This window comes from Hyperolius riggenbachi, chromosome 3 (genome assembly GCF_040937935.1).
Source record: "Hyperolius riggenbachi isolate aHypRig1 chromosome 3, aHypRig1.pri, whole genome shotgun sequence".
In the NCBI taxonomy this organism is placed as follows: Eukaryota; Metazoa; Chordata; class Amphibia; order Anura; family Hyperoliidae; genus Hyperolius; species Hyperolius riggenbachi.
The window spans coordinates 226823816-226840444 of record NC_090648.1 but is presented as its reverse complement, the minus strand read 5'-3'; the positions used below and the strand labels follow the sequence as shown (position 1 = coordinate 226840444).

At 43.8% G+C, this 16629-nt stretch overlaps 1 protein-coding gene and 1 long non-coding RNA gene across 2 annotated transcripts in view; one reads left to right on the top strand and one right to left on the bottom strand.

Annotated features, from left to right (window-relative positions):
- Positions 1-757: 757 nt before the first annotated feature.
- On the top strand, positions 758-7603 carry LOC137563444 (uncharacterized). Its single transcript, XR_011030352.1, has 3 exons — positions 758-842; positions 4069-4152; positions 7266-7603. It is a non-coding gene; the product is annotated as an uncharacterized lncRNA (long non-coding RNA).
- Positions 7604-12987: 5384 nt separating this feature from the next.
- Positions 12988-16629, bottom strand: part of TCAF2 (TRPM8 channel associated factor 2) — a 39835-nt gene continuing 36193 nt past the window's right edge. The window contains exons 7-8 of the mRNA XM_068275881.1: positions 16069-16403; positions 12988-13919 (exon numbers count right to left, since the gene is read on the bottom strand). Of these exons, the coding sequence (XP_068131982.1) occupies positions 13674-13919; positions 16069-16403 (581 nt within the window). The 3' untranslated portion in view covers positions 12988-13673. The remainder of the gene's footprint in view (positions 13920-16068; positions 16404-16629) is intronic.

Sequence of the window (16629 nt, the reverse complement as noted above, 5' to 3'; positions counted from 1 at the left end):
CTAACTTTGTATGTATTTAGGTCACCAATAAGTGATAATGAGTGATATATATTTCTTCACTCAATGAGGTTGATCATGTTTGTCACTTTGGCAATCTGTCTGTGTGAACACACCCATACAACTTGTATAACTGGCACAACATCCAGTAGTTTTGCTACCAGACTGGGCAACAGTGGAAGGTATATGGGAATAACTAAAGAACAGTTGATCAGACACACTTGAAAATCATGGCCTATCCTCTTTGTTCCCGAAATACATTGCCAACATAATCTGCTACTAGTTTAATGCTTATTTCCCCTCCCATTTCCAAAAATGCCTGGATCATAAGGTGGACTGATACTCCAAATGAATGTCTTCATCATCTGGTGACACCCTGCTAAATAGTCAGATTTTGTCAATATGTCTATGTGCCTTGTAACGTATGTGGTGGCCGTACACTCCTCACTGTTTGGACTTTTAAGGGAACCTGAAGTGAGTCAAAATATTTAAAATAAACACATGATGCACCTGTAAATCAGTATTACATACTTTCCTCGCCATCAGTTCCTTTCAGAAGCTCACCATTTTCTTCTGACAACGATCTCTTCCAGTTCTGACAAAATTTTGTCAGAACTGAAATATATCAGTTGCTGTCAGTTATAACTGAGAGGACAACAGATGATCAAGGTAATGTTTCCCTATGGCTCATATGGGTGATATTACAGTTTAACAGTGTGCTGACCAGGAAGCTTTTATGGGGTAACGGCCATTTTCAAAATGGAGGACGGAGAATTTCATTGATCACAGTGGACAAACAGGGCGCGGGAGAGGAGAAAGAGATGAATGAGTAGACTACATGGGAAGTAAGTATGATGTGTGTAAGTTTGCTTTGACTTTTCATTTTCAGTTCAGGTTTTCTTTAATATTGATCGTTGTGAAGAAATGGACAATTGTAGCATGAACAAATCCTAGTGCAATTGATCTTCCTTTACAGTCCTGTTTTTGTTTCCTCTTTTGAATGTGATTGTTCTGTGCATAATTGAAAAGTAGGTAAGTCATTTGTAGCTAGGACTTAGGATAAGTTTGGACCAGCAGGGGGAAACAAAGCAAGGACAAGGTCACACATACCACTTCCTAAGGAATATAGCAGCAAGGCCAGTAACAATTGAAGAACTTGTCAGAGAGATGCCAGTAATTCCAGCTAGAATGCACATTCATTGAAGCTTAGAATTGGGCTGATCAGATGCACTTCATGCTGATTTTGATTGGCCTAATTCCAAGTAACAGTTCTCCTTGCTGGGCTTTTACATTTGGTGGCAACTTTATGTCACTTTTAGCGCTTTTTATAGGCTAAGTAACTGCCTTCAGAAGACTGAGCCATGTGCAGGGTAAGCCACCGTTCAGCTTTGTTTACCTGTTAATCCTTTGGGTAAAGCTAACTATACATACATACATTTACACCCAATGTTCCAAAATGATTGTTTCTTCTCTGATATGAAGGGATTGCTACCACACACAGTGCATGGATTTTCTATAGATTCTGGCACAGTGGCGTAGCTACAAACCTCTGGGCCCCGATGCGGAATCTGGATGTGGCCCCCAACCCCCCCCCCCCTACGGCAACAGCCCCCCTCCCCCGGCAACACCTGACGCACACACATATCCAAATCCCTATAGCCAGCTATAGGTCCCCCCAGTATAGGTAGCCAGGCATAGGTAAGCCAGTATAGTTGCCCCCGGTATAGGTTAGCCAGGTAGGTGCCTCCAGCATAAGTAGCCAGTATAGTTGCCCCCAGTATAGGTTAGATAGGCAGGCACCGCCGGTATAGGTTAGATAGATAGGTGTCCCCAGTACAGGTTAGCTAGGTGGGTGCATCTAATATAGGTAGCCAGAATAGTTGTCCCCAGCATAGGTTAGATAGGTAGGTGCCCCCAGTATAGGTTAGTTAGGTAGGTGCCTCCAATATAGGTAGCCAGTATAGTTGCCACCTGTATAGGCTAGCTAGGTGCCCCGAATACAGGTTAGACAAGTAAGTGCCCCCAGGTTAGATAGGTAGGTGCCCCCCAGTATAGGTTAGATTAAGTAGCTGCCCCCCAGTATAGGTTAGATGAGGTAGGTGCCCCCCAGTATAGGTTAGGTAGCTGCCCCCCAGGATAGATTAGGTAGCTTTCCCCCAGGATAGGTTAGATTAGGTAGCTGCCCCCAGGATAGGTTAGAGTAGGTAGCTGCCCCCCAGGATAGGTTAGAGTAGGTAGCTGCCCCCCAGGATAGATTAGGTAGCTGCCCCCCAGGATAGATTAGGTAGCTGCCCCCCAGGATAGGTTAGATAGCTGCCCCCCAGGATAGGTTGTATTAGGTATCTGCCCCCCCCCCCAGATAGGTTAGGTGGGTAGCTGCCCCCCAGGATAGGTTAGGTGGGTAGCTGCCCCCCAGGATAGGTTAGGTAGGTAGCTGCCCCCCCAGGATAGGTTAGGTAGGTAGCTGCCCCCCCAGGATAGGTTAGGTAGGTAGCTGCCCCCCCCAGGACAGGTTAGGTAGGTAGCTGCCCCCCCCCCCAGGACAGGTTAGGTAGGTAGCTGCCCCCCAGGATAGATTAGGTAGCTGCCCCCCAGGATAGATTAGGTAGCTGCCCCCAGGATAGGTTAGATTAGGTAGCTGCCCCCCCAGGATAGGTAGGTAGCTGCCCCCCAGGATTAGGTAGGTAGGTAGGTCCCCCCCCCCCGTAATGAAGGGGGGAGCCGCAGCTGCGGGGAGAGCAGCCCGACCTCTCCCTCCCTTCCTCTCCCCGGGCCCCCCCCCCCCTTTCAAATGCAGAGTGCGCGGCGCACGGAAGCGCTGTAGTAGGCAGAACTCACCTCCGTCCAAGCGCCGCTGGTCTCCTCCCGCTCTGTATAGATGTTGTTACAGACTGCTTCCTGTTTAGCCGGAAGCAGTGTGTAACAACCTCTATACAGCGAGAGGAGATCAGCGGCGCTTGGAACGCAGGGACGGAGGTGAGCTTCAGCCTACAGCGCTTCCGTGCGCCGCGCACTCTGCATCTGAGGGGGGGGGCCCCGGGGAGAGGAAGGGAGGGAGAGGTCGGGCTGCCCTCCCCGCGGCTGCGGCTCCCCCCTCCCAATAGTGCGCACGGCGCACGGGCCGCACTATAAAAAGACATGGGCCCCCCCGGGCCCCTCCCCCGCCTCTTCAGGAGCCGGGCCCAGTCGCGCATGCGACCGCTGCGACCTCTATTGCTACGCCCCTGTTCTGGCAGGGAATCTATTCAAAATCAATCAAATTACACAATGCAGTGTAACACTATAGGCTGTCAATCTACTGCTGCTCCTGCCCCACCCCTGTGGACCTAGATCTTCCGTTCTGTCCAATCGATGCATGTAATAAATTTTTAGCCAAAATTGATTGAAATTCCATCAAAGGGCCATTTTAAAGGGGCACTATGGCGAAAAAAAATTAAATTTAAAATATGTGCAAACATTGACAAATAAGTACGATTTTTCCAGAGTAAAATGAGCCATAAATTACATTTCTCCTATGTTGCTGTCACTTACAGCAAGAAGTAGAATTCTGACATTACCTACAGGTTTTGGACTTGTCCATCTCTTCATAGGGGATTCTCAGCAAGGCTTTTATTCTTTATAAAGATATTCCCTAAAAAGGATTTAAGCAATGATGCTGGCCAGCTTCCCTGCTCACCACACAGTTTTTTTTCCAAAGTGCTTTTGAAAATAAATAAATCCCTGAGAATCCCCCCCCCCCCCCCCCCCCCCCATAAAGCGATGAACTAATCCAAAACCTGTCACTTCTGTCAGATTTCTACTACCTACTGTAAGTGACAGCAACATAGGAGAAAATTAATTTACGGCTCATTTTACTCTGGAAAAAAATGTACCTCTTATTTGTTGCACATATGTTTGCACATATTTTATATTTTACAATTTTTCGCCATAGGGCCCCTTTAAGCGACTGTTTTCGTTTGATAGAATCTGCAGGGAAATGAATGAAAAAAATCAATGTTCGTTTTTGCTAAATGGGAGGATTACATGAATTAGTATGCTCTACTAATGGCTTTACTTTTTTTTTTTTTTTAGCTGTTTACAGATGCTATCAAACTTGCAGTGTCATACAAACAAGACTCAAGGGATTTTTTAGATGAAGTAATGCGGGAACTAGAGGTGAGATGCTACTCCTTTAAATATTGTGTATTACTTTCTTTTTGAAACGTGCATGCCAGACTGGGCATACAGAACATTTACTGGCCAAACTTCAGCTCAATTTTTGAAACCAAATTACACACTGATTTTTTCTAGGGTGTCTTCTTATTGTTCCTGACCTTACTCTAATCTTGGAGTGATTGCTATTTAATGTCTAATGCTGGATACACACTATGAGATTTTCTGACAGATTTACTGTCAGATCGATTATTTCCAATATGTCTGATCTGATTTCTGATCGTTTTCAGATCGATTACTGATAGGAGTGAACAGAAAACAGTCGGAAATCGATCAGAAAACAATAGGAAATCAAAACGGACATGTTGGAAATAATGGATCTGACAGTAAAAAACTGCCAAAACATCTCATAGTGTGTACCTACCTGTACAACATGCAACAAATCCATTTCTATCCCTTTTGTTACCATGGCCAGTTTTAACATACAGTATAAGGAGTACAGTGATTGTTAGTTGGAATATAATGTTCTACAGTCACACACTTTCACACAATATATTGCATTATTATGAATGTGCGTAGTGTGCTCTGGTAAAATGCAAACTTATACCCATTTCGAAACACTTTTTTTGTTTACAAGTAAAACATTAAGCCAGAAACCCACTTAGGAGTGATTTCTAATGCTAGTGATTTGAAAAAGCTCTTGCTAATGCAATGCTATGGGGGATTTTTCATAAAATTACATCGCTCAGGTGGGATCACACCCATAGCATTAGATCAGCAAGAGCTTTCAAATTGCAAAGCGCTCAGAAAATCGCTCCGAGTGGGTTTCTGGCCTTAGACTGCTTTGGGTGCATCAGGTAGTGAGATCTAGAAAAAAAAAAACAGTTTTGGGGGGGGAAGGAAATTTGTTGAAAATTTACACACACACACACACACACACACACACACACACACACACACCACACACACACACACACACACACACACACACACACACACACACACACAACACACACACACACACACACACACACACACACACACACACACACACACACACACACCACACACAACCGGTTGCAAAAGTACTCGGCCCCCTTGAAGTTTTCCACATTTTGTCACATTACTGCCACAAACATGCATCAATTTTATTGGAATTCCACGTGAAAGACCAATACAAAGTGGTGTACATGTGAGCAGTGGATCGAAAATCATGCATCATTCCAAACATTTTTTAGAAATAAATAACTGCAAAGTGGGGTGTGCATAATTATTCAGCCCCGAGTCAATACTTTGTAGAACCAGCTTTTGCTGCATATACAGCTGCCAGTCTTTTAGGGTATGTCTCTACCAGCTTTGCACATCTAGAGACTGAAATCTGTGCCCATTCTTCTTTGCAAAAGTGCTCCAGCTCAGTGAGATTAGATGGACAGCGTTTGTAAACAGCAGTTTTCAGATCTTGCCACAGATTCTCGATTGGATTTAGATCTGGACTTTGACTGGGCCATTCTAACACATAGATATGTTTTGTTTAAAACCATTCCATTGTTGCCTTGGCTTTATGTTTAGGGTCATTGTCCTGCTGGAAGGTGAACCTCCGCCCCAGTCTCAAGTCTTTTGCAGTCTCTAAGAGGTTTTCTTCCAAGTTTTGCCCTTTATTTGGCTCCATCCATCTTCCCATCAACTCTGACCAGCTTCCCTGTCCCTGCTGAAGAGATTAACCCCCCGAGCATGACGCTGCCACCACCATATTTGACAGTGGGGATGGTGTGTTCAGAGTGATGTGCAGTGTTAGTTTTCCGCCACACATAGTGTTTTGCATTTTGGCCAAAAAGTTCCATTTTGGTCTCATCTGACCAGAGCACCTTCTGCCACATGGTTGCTGTGTCCCCCACATGGCTTGTGGGTAAAAAAACGGGACTTCTTATGCTTTCTGTTAACAATGCCTTTCTTCTTGTCACTCTTCCATAAAGGCCAACTATGTACAGTGCATGACTAATAGTTGTCCTATGGACAGAGTCTCCCAACTGAGCTGTAGATCTCTGCAGCTTGTCCAGAGTCACCATGGGCCTCTTGACTGCATTTCTGATCAGCACTCTCCTTGTTCGGCCTGTGAGTTTAGGTGGATGGCCTTGTCTTGGTAGGTTTACAGTTGTGCCATACTCCTTCCATTTCTGAATGATCGCTTGAACAGTGCTCCGTGGGATGTTCAAGGCTTTGGAAATCTTTTTGTAGCCTAAGCCTGCTTTAAATTTCTCAATAACTTGATCCCTGACCTGTCTTGTGTGTTCTTTGGACTTCACGGTGTTGTTGCTCCCAATATTCTCTTAGGACAACCTCTGAGGCCCTCACAGAGCAGCTGTATTTGTGCTGACATTAGATTACACACAGGTGCACTCTACTGAGTAATTAGCACTCATCAGGCAATGTCTATAGGCAACTGACTGCACTTAGATCAAAGGGGGCCGAATAATTATGCACACACCACTTTGCAGTTATTTATTTGTAAAAAATGTTTGGAATGATGTATGATTTTCGTTCCACTTCTCACGTGTGCACCACTTTGTGTTGGTCTTTCATGTGGAAATCCAATAAAATTGATTCATGTTTGTGGCAGTAATGTGACAAAATGTGGAAAACTTCAAGGGGGCCGAATACTTTTGCAACCCACTATATATAAAATATTAGAGAGAGAGAGATTTTGTAAAATAACATTTCCTACTCCATCCCTTTCCCAAAACTCTATTGACTTAGTTGTTCCCTTTGCAGGAAAGGAATTCAAAGCCCCTCAGTGTGGGGCTCAGTTATCTTATCAATACCAGACCGCATAGTCCACAAAATTTAAGGGGCACTTGGCAACATGTGTTGGCAACAGAGCCTCACCCTTCCCTTTGTAGAGCACCATTGTCCAATATTATGGACAGGGGCTCATTCGTACCTCTGCTCAGGAGGTGGGGGTAACTACCTCTGCAAATGTGACAGTAGACCCTGGGAAAGAAGACTTGGGATAGAATCTAGACCTACCATAATACATGCTATTTCATTCTATTATACTATATCATTCGATAGGTCAAGATATTTTTTTTTTCTATTTATCATGTTTTCTCATTTTCCAGAACTTTGAGCTGGAGAAGCCCGATGATCAACTTCATAAGGAGGAGGCATCTGAAGACAGCGAGTCACTGAAGGCTGTGTGAGATGGTGTTCAGAGAGCTGATTACAGTGCTGGATCTATTGTTCTGTGATATTGACCACCAAATCCACTGAAGTTCATATCATCAGGCATGCATATAGTTACCAGTAGCCATTGACTTATTTGTGACTCCAAAGTACTGAAACATCTTCAAGCTTAAGGTTTAAACTTTATTTGGTTCCTAAGTGAAGTTAATGCATCGAATATGAGTGAGAAGTGATACCTGAGCCCATTATGTGAATAAAGCTGGCAGAAAAAGTCTGTTATATTTTATATGCTGCTACAGAGGAAATTAAGTTTGTCCACTTTTACACCATTGTGAAATATTGCTGACGGATTTGTAGAATTTTCATTGTATTGTTTTTATAGTCTTATCCTATTAAATTATTATTTCACATAAGAGATTGCAGATTATTTCAAAGATGTTAATACAGATTGACACTTTAAGACTACGTTCACAGTGGGACGTTATTGTCCTGAATTAGTAAAGTCTTATAACGCAGTTTACCGCACTGCAATGTTAATGCTATTGTAAATGCACACATTAACCAATGCAGGGAAGCATACTTTTCATTGCCTGTATGCCTCACTGTACCTACTTTAATGTGCACTGCAACCTTGTTTTGTGCTGTAATTTTGCACTGCGACTTTGAAGAGGAACTCCAGTGAAAATAATGTAATAAAAAAAAGTGCTTCATTTTTACAATAATCATGTATAAATGATTTAGTCAGTGTTTGCCCATTGTAAAATCTTTCCTCTCCCTGATTTACATTCTGATATACTGATTGGGATGAAGTTCAATTCTTGTTTACGATTTCTCTTTAACAGTGCAACGTTCCACTGTGAATCTAGCCTAAGTAGTGGCAGTCTGTGCAATCCAGGTCTGCAGGCTGCATATTGCTACTGTTTCTAGCAATTTATTCTATTCAAGTAAATGGAGTTCTGAATCACCACTTTAGGGTAATTACGCTTCAGCTTTCAAAGCAGTAATTGCCACTGTCAAAAATCTAATCACCCTTTTTATGTTTAACATGATAAAAGTTATGAAAAAAACAAAATTGAGAACATGAAAATCACTGCTTTATAAATAATGCTATGGTCTTCTAAAACCTTTTCAGTTACCTGGATGCAGGGCTGTGGAGTTGGTACAAAAATCTTCCAACTTCGACTCCTTAGTTTATGAAACCTCCGAGTACCCAAAATGGCTCCGACTCCTTAGTCTAATACTTACAAGGGCTGTGAATTTTGTACAAAAATCTTCCAACTCCGACTCCTCAGTTTATGAAATCACTGACTCCAACTCCGACTCGGGGTACCAAAAATTGCTCTGACTTCATCTCTGACTGCACAGCCCTGCCTGGATCTAGATGCAAGTACACATAAGATCATATTTTAGGAGCCACCTTCAGATTTGTAAACTATATATGCTGTGGAATCCTACTTACATCTGCACCTGTGCCTCACTAGGTGTCTAAACCAGTACAACAGGTCAGGTCTGCTGATGCTTAAATCTCGCTGCTTTCTTTGCCTTCAACCTGCTAGAGCTGGTGTCTCCATTTTGTTAATGCATGCAGTTAAAATAAATAATAATTACAATGTGGCACATTTATTAAAAATCAATTTGCCCGTGTAGTTATCCTTCCTGTCTTTGTCCCAAAGTAATATCATCTATGTAAAAAGAATCACAATCCCCTCCCCCTCAACAGTACGGTTATTGATGGAAGCAGACATATTGCATCTTTGGTTTTTATTGTTTAGAAAGAGCTGTGCATGTCTGCATACTCGGGATCAGTGTAGGAACCACACCAGTCACCAAGTTAATCTCTCTTTGTAAGCCTGGGAAAAAAATGTGTCTACTGTGCTGATACATCAAAGAAATGGCGTATCTGGTGGAAAGCACTCCTGTGAATGGCTGGTGATGTGCCTGGTCTAGGTGCCTCACAGGTGCACTTCAGGCAAAGCTTCAGTAGTAAGAGATGAAGACCAGCACCATTGAGTTGTATTATAGCTCGTATTATTATTAGATTATTAGACCGCATGTCCAATTATAAGCAACGTTTCAGGGGAGATACTCCCTTATGAAGCTCATGCCAGTATCTGACAAACATTTAGTATATATATATATATAAAAAAAAAAAGAGCATAAAAATAGAAAAAAAGCACATTATTTCTCAGTTTTATTAATTCCAGTTTAAAAATAAAAAGTACTACTGTAGATAAAAAACACACATTTTGTTTGGCTATTTCTACCACTTATTACAAAACTTGCATTATGTTCCTGTCACAATTTAAGGTTAACATATTTGATTCTGAAATAATGCTGCAGTGTATATTGTTTCACTATGAACTGAGAAAAGTATTTTTAAAGGTAAAAATCAATGTTATTGGCTCAGGAAACATATTTCAATTCAACCAGTTAGCAGATAGTGCCGGAGGGTTTGCACAGAAGCCAGTCCAATCCTGCTCAGCTGTGCTTCAGCTACAAGATTTACTGTGTAGCTACATCCTCGTGGCTTAGATGAAGTCACAGAGGACGTAGACATACTGTAGTGGTGGATAAAGTGGTTAAGATTTTTGTCATCTCTTCCTCTTTACATTACACATGTCCAGGATTGGACTGATGCTTTCCTTCTAAAAACTCAGAGATGATAATAAATCTGTTTTATGCAACTGGGGGGGAAGAGGGGGGGGGGGGGGTCTAAGTGACCACTGGTATTCACCAGAATGTCCTGCTGCCACCCCTGGTGAGCAGTGGACTGCTTTGCTGCAATTGGTACCTGTGGGATTACCCCCAGAAATGATAAAGAGAAAAGGAGGGAAATATCTGCATTGTGGAGAGGATGAGACTGAGATCTGTACTCACTGGTTGGAGGGATAAGGATAAGGATATGGGCTGGACTGGCAGAATAGGAACACGGACAACAGTAGTTGACTAGACAGACAGACAGGCTGGCCAGTGGCGTATCTAGGTAAAATTGCGCCTATGGCAAACACTGAAATTTGCGCCCCTCCCCAAGACATTAGACTATGGTAAGGATTAGATTGTGAGCTACTCTGAAGACAGCCAGTGATATGACTGTTCTCTGTGAAGTGCAGCAGCACGTCAGTGCTTTTATAAATACATAGTAATATGGTAGGACATTAGACTATAACTACGGTAGTATTCGATTGTCAGCTCCTCTGAGGACAGTCAATGACATGACTACGTACTAAAGTGCTGCAGAAGATGTCCAGGGGGGTGGGCAGAGGGAGCGATGGAACTAAAGACGGCTACTAATGGTCCGATTTCCTGAATGAATGGCTGAAAATTGTCCGGGAACACCAATGGTAAATTAAAATATGCTAGATCCAATCCGATCATGGAAATCGATTCCAGTTTCCCTGATCAATCGCTTGTGGGCGATTTTCAGACAGTTAATTGTTGAGGAAATTGAACCATTAGTAATTTAGTGGCCACCTTAAAGAAAAATGTTAAGAGAATGTAATATTGTCAGTTACTTTCCTGGGGCCTTTTCTGGCCTCCTGAAGTCCTTCTGGTCCCTTGTCTCATTCCGTGCTGCTCCATTCAGCCACTCTGCCCCTCTGAAAGCTGTATGTGCGACCCTGTGCCACGTGCCTCGTCCATCGCACTCCCATTGCAGGGAGCATTAACCTTCCTGGCGGTAAGCCCGAGCTGAGCTCGGGCTATGCCGCGCAGGAAGATATCTCAGCCCCTGGTGGGGCGATTTGCGCACTTTAAACTGCTGTATGCGCAGCTAGCACTTTACTAGCCGCACTTACAGCTCAATCGCCGCCGTTCTGCGGCGATTGCCCGTACGCAGCGGCGCAAGAGGCCCCCCCCCCCCGCCAGAGCCCTGCGCTGCCCGGACCAATGAGTTCCGGGCAGCGCTATGGGCTGGATCGGAGACGTCTGACGTCAGGACGTCGGCTGACGTCCATGACGTCATTCCGATCGTCGCCATGGCGACAGGAGAAGCCAAACAGGGGAGCGCGATATATACGCGTTCTCGTTTGCTTTTGATGCCGGCGACGATCGCACTAGAGGGACACATGCGCCCTCTAGTGGTGTTTCATGTAGCTACCACTCTGGTAGCTTTACATGAAACAAAAACAAAAAATTAAAAAAAAAAGGATTTTTGCCTAAGTGGCAAAAAAAATTAACCGCCAGGAGGGTTAATTGTTTGCGCAGTAAGTAAAAATTGCTACTGTGCATGCATAGAACACTCCCAGCTATGGGAGCGTGATCGAAGAGGTGGGGACAGGGCATGTGTCCTGGCCCGCAAGTGGTGGGCTCAGCCAGCTTTTGGAGGGGGACAGTGGCTGAACGGTGGCAGTGCGGAATGACACTGAGTGCACATGATTCCAAGGGGCTGAAAGAAGCCCCAGGTAAGATAAACTAGCCAGATATACTTCACTTAAAAGTCATTTTTAAGGGGGAAACAATAGAGTAAGAGAGAAACAGAGAGAGGGGGGAGTGAGATGGGGAAATGGAGAGTGAGACATGTGGGACAGGCAGAGGGGTAGACACAAAAGAGAGGGGGAAAAAACACAGGAGAAGAAGGGTGGGAGATAAAGTAGTAGAGAAACAGTAGGGACAGACTGGGAGTTTAGTCTTCACTAGTCCCGTTTAGCAGGGACATGTATAACACACCACCAACATGCTTCAATGAGCGGGGCAGAGACAGGAGAGCACCTGGTGTGAGAGAGAACTGAACATGAAAGGAAAGTAAACTTCTTATCTAAGTTGTCGGGAACTTCACATACTTGGGCTAACAGCACTGTCAGCTCATCACAGCTTTGCTCACAGGAGGGAGACAACGATCCTCTCATTCAGCCCAATGCTGCAGGTTTTCCCTCTGAATGTGGGAATAAAGCAGTGACCAGCTTCTTTCAGATGTAATCACTCTCTGTCTCTGCCAGCGCGTCACTCCAGCCGCTGCAGCTACACAGACTCTTGTTCTCCTCTTCTCTCCAGCCCCCATCAGCCCCAGCGGCAGCAGCAGGGCTCCATGCATCCAATCAGAAGAGGGATGCGAGCGGAGCCGAAGTTTAGCAGGGCTATAACTAAGCAGCAGGTCAGTGAATGGGACACAGCACAGCACTGTAAAAGGGTCTCCTACTACTGTACTGTGCTCGCTGTCATGCGAAGGAGCCAGGAAGTGCTTGGATCTGGCTGGGAGGGAGGGTTTGATGTGCTCACTTCATGCGCCCCCCTGGGAGGTGAGTGACAAGGGGCGCCTATAGCAGGAGCCCCATGTGCACGCCTCCAGATCCGCCTCTGAGGCTGGCAGAAGCAAGCACCACAGGTGCGGGCTAGACTGGCAGGCACCATTTAGAAAGGACTGTGACGAAGACAACAGGCTTGGACTGCATGAGCTGACTGGCAGTATAGACAGCCTGGATCACACGGGCTGACAAGAGCAAATCGCACAGAGTGCTGTTTAGTCAAGGTTTACATGACCCTGGTCTCTGCTCCTGTCCTGTGGCCATGTTGTCCCAACAAGCTGTGAAAAAGCAACTAGTGCTGTTCAGGTGCTCTCTGGGAGTGTGCCAAACTGAGGAGCTGAAGGACGGAGTCCTTGTCATCCCAAAGGAAATGACTTTTATTTTTTAGATATCTATGCCATGATTTTATTTTTAAACATTTACAAAGTAGATTGAATGTTTTATTGTCTTTGCTCAATGTCAGCCTATTAAAGGACATACAAGGCACAGAAATAAATTATCTTTATTTATCTGGGGCTTCTTCCAGCCCTTAGAAGTCACTTGTGTCGCTCACCACAGCTCCAGTCTTCTCCGGGTCCCGCTGGCAGCCTCTGCAGTGTCGCTGACCCCCGATGGGTCAGAGTCTTCTGCACATGTGCGGACATGCGCCTACGTCACTCGAAGCACACTGATTTATTTCTTTGCCTCGTATGTCATTTAAGTGTCCCAGAGTTAAAATACATGAATACATGAATACTATTGACCTTTTTTATATATATATTTCCCACCACCCCTGCCCTTAGAAGTTGATTTCTGCCAGGAAAACTTTTATGGCTGTAATTTGCTTATCAGTGAGGTTTACTCTATTCCAGACAAGTTACCACAAGACAGACTCTGTCACTTGCATGCCTGCAAATTAACCCTTTCAGGCAGCAAAAAAAAAGATAAATACCCTGTTTAGCACTGTACATACACGTTTATCTCATCATGTCACAGGTCGCCTTGGGGACACTTTTTAACAAGCATCTTTAAGCCTGATACCATTTTCATTTCTCGAAACTTGTAGGTGTGCCCTTAGTTGAGCATCAGCTTTAAATATGATTTACATGCAAAACTTTCTTCCAATTACTTAGTGTACTTCTTCATAGGATTCTGCTCCCATTCTGGCAATGTGGTCAACTTCTGGACAGTTTTCTCCTCGATGGGCCATCCCCAGGCTTTGAAGAATGGCACCAGGTTTTTATTGACCGCTACAGAAAACTTCTCTGCCCAAAGATTCATCTTATCTTTCTTGTCATTGCTGACGTTTGACATTTTCTGGTACTCTGCAAACAGATGTTTGAACGGATCCCATCCAAAGCCTTCTTGTAACTGAAAGACATTTAGAACATAGATAACTTGTTTTGTAAGGCAATATATATTGTTTATAATTGATGTACGGTATTTAAATTAAAAGCATTCTCCAGTGAAACACAGCAAATTTGCATTAGCTATCTTGGGACAGAAAAGCTACCTGATAAGCAGTATTGGTAATGTTTGGAAATACAATGAGAAATAAACCTGCAAGTGATAGAGCTAAAAAATTGTATATGCAAACAGCGCTAAAATTGTTTTCTATGGAAAAGTCAGTAGCCCCAATACATTCCATATTACCATGTGTCAAAGGATAATATAGGATACCCAATTATTCTCAAAACTGCATATACTAAATCTGCCTCATGGAAACTATGCTCCACAGAGAGATTGAGAGACATACAACACGAGTAAGGAATATAACTAAAACTATTAAAACAGCCTCATCCAAAGCTACTGTTGGATTTCTAAATGAACTCTAGCTCCATTAGAAAATAGAAAAATGACTGGAGACTGAAACCATCAGTGGCAGCGTGTCCTGCAGCCATTCTTAACTTTACTGCTACCAGCATCTCATGTTACCTAGCTGTGTCCTACTGGGTAAGGAGAGAGACACGTTAGTGTAAAGTGCCTGGGTTGTGCATTAATGAAACTGGTGTTTAATTGTGCTTACTGGAACAAAATGTGATTTATTTTGTATTGGCAAAAATCATTTTATATTTATGTAAAACTAACTTTAGTTCCGGTATGGACAATTCCTCTCTTTCCATTTGTGCACAGCCTAGGCATTGTGTGCTGGTTAGTCCCTCTCCTCTCACTGTAGGTGATGTCAGACATGGGAAATGCAGGAACAGAGGTTGCTTTCACACTTATGCGGTGCTGTGATCCCATAGCAGGTAGGCACGGCTCATGTGTTAACGTACTATTGACTTTGCGATGGGATTGTGGCGATTTGACTACTTCCGCCGCACCGCATTAAATATGACAGTTTCCATAGACATTGAATGATTTAGCACCCTCATGCGGTAAAGATACTTACTGCAATGTCATAGTGTAAGAGGGCCCTAAGGCCAGGATTCGCTGCAGAAAATACTGGCACTACTGTTTCCCTTGTCTGGGCGACCTATAGAGAAATCCTTGTAGTATTTATCTTTGAGGAACCCATACAGCACCTGTGACCTGGTAACATGGGCATAAGAATTGACCAGTGACTCGTCAGCATTACAACTGCTAGTTGGAGGAGGTGGTAAGCTTCATTTTAACTGGTTGTCTAACTGGACTGAATATAAATCATTTCAATAATTTGGAACTTTCCACAGTAATTTTGGATACAGAGGGTTTTTTTTCCTTTGATTGGTTACTAGAGATTGTAATTGTGATGTTAATAATTCTGGCATGCAGACAAGTTTAATGCAAACTGCATGCAGGTTTGAATCGGAGCACTTGGAATGATAATAAGTGCGCTTGATTGGCCCAATTCCAGAATGCTTTCAGTTTGCATTGTACCAGCTAACATATCTGTGCAGCACATTCTGCTTACAAATCAATAGTTAATTGCTTATGCCCATCTCTTGTTAAAGGACTACTGTAGGGGGAAAAAGTTGAACTTACCTGGGGCTTCTAATGCCCCCCCCCCCCCCCCCCCAGACACCCTGTGGCCGCGCAGCCACTCACCGATGCTCCTGTTCCCGTCTCCGGTTCACTTCTGGAATTTCCGACTTTATAGTTGGAAAACCACTGCGCCTGTGTGGCCGTGTCCTTGTTCCCACTGACGTCACCAGGAGTGTACTGCGCAGACTGTACTGGGCCTGTGCAATACACTACTGGTGACGTCAGCGGGAGCGAGGCCGAGCAGGTGCAGTGGTTTTCCAACTGTAAAGTTGAAAATTCCAGAATTAAACCGGAGGCGGGGACAGGAGCATCGGTGAGTGGCTCTGCGGGCACAGGACGTCTGTGGGGGACCATTAGAAGCCCCAGGTAAGTTCAACTCTTTTTTTTCCCCCTACCCCCCACAGTACTCCTTTAGTTGCAATCAAACTACTTAAATTAAGTCTGTAACATTTCTGCCATCTGATTTCTTCCGGATGAACTATCACTGCTTTGTTGTGAAATACAGAGTGAAATATCACTACAGTTATTGGTTATCGTGTAACTTATTGTATAATACCTGTAGGTAGGTCTCTAGAGCAGTCCACACGCTCCATTGGTCAAGTGTAGCTCCATTCTTCAAATACTGCTGGAGTCGAGTCTCTCTCTCTTTTGGGTTTAATGCAGGGTGCGCTTGACCTCTTGGAATATTCATGATTGTTTCATGTACATATACTGACCATAAGTTACAAGTTGCTTCTGTGGTGTGAGGAGGAAATTCCCATGGGCCTCTCTGCTCGTTATGGCCAAGCTCATGTATAGGTCCCCACAGACCCTTCTTCATATTTTCAACATTTGTTATTTCCTTTGCTGATGGCAAATGACACATAATTGGGTATCCTGCATGCATCCATCCTAAAAAATAACAAAGGTATGTTCTTCACCAGTATCCAATAAAATCCAGTGATACAGGAAGCAAAAATATAGTGAAGAGCAGGGCAGTTTCACTGTGATAACGTTAAACTGGCAGTGTACTTATAACTAAGCGATCTTAAAATAACTTTAACACAAGGCTCTCATCAGTAATGCAATTTACTTGCATTAGTTCTTAAAGAGACACTGAAACAAAAAAAAATTATGA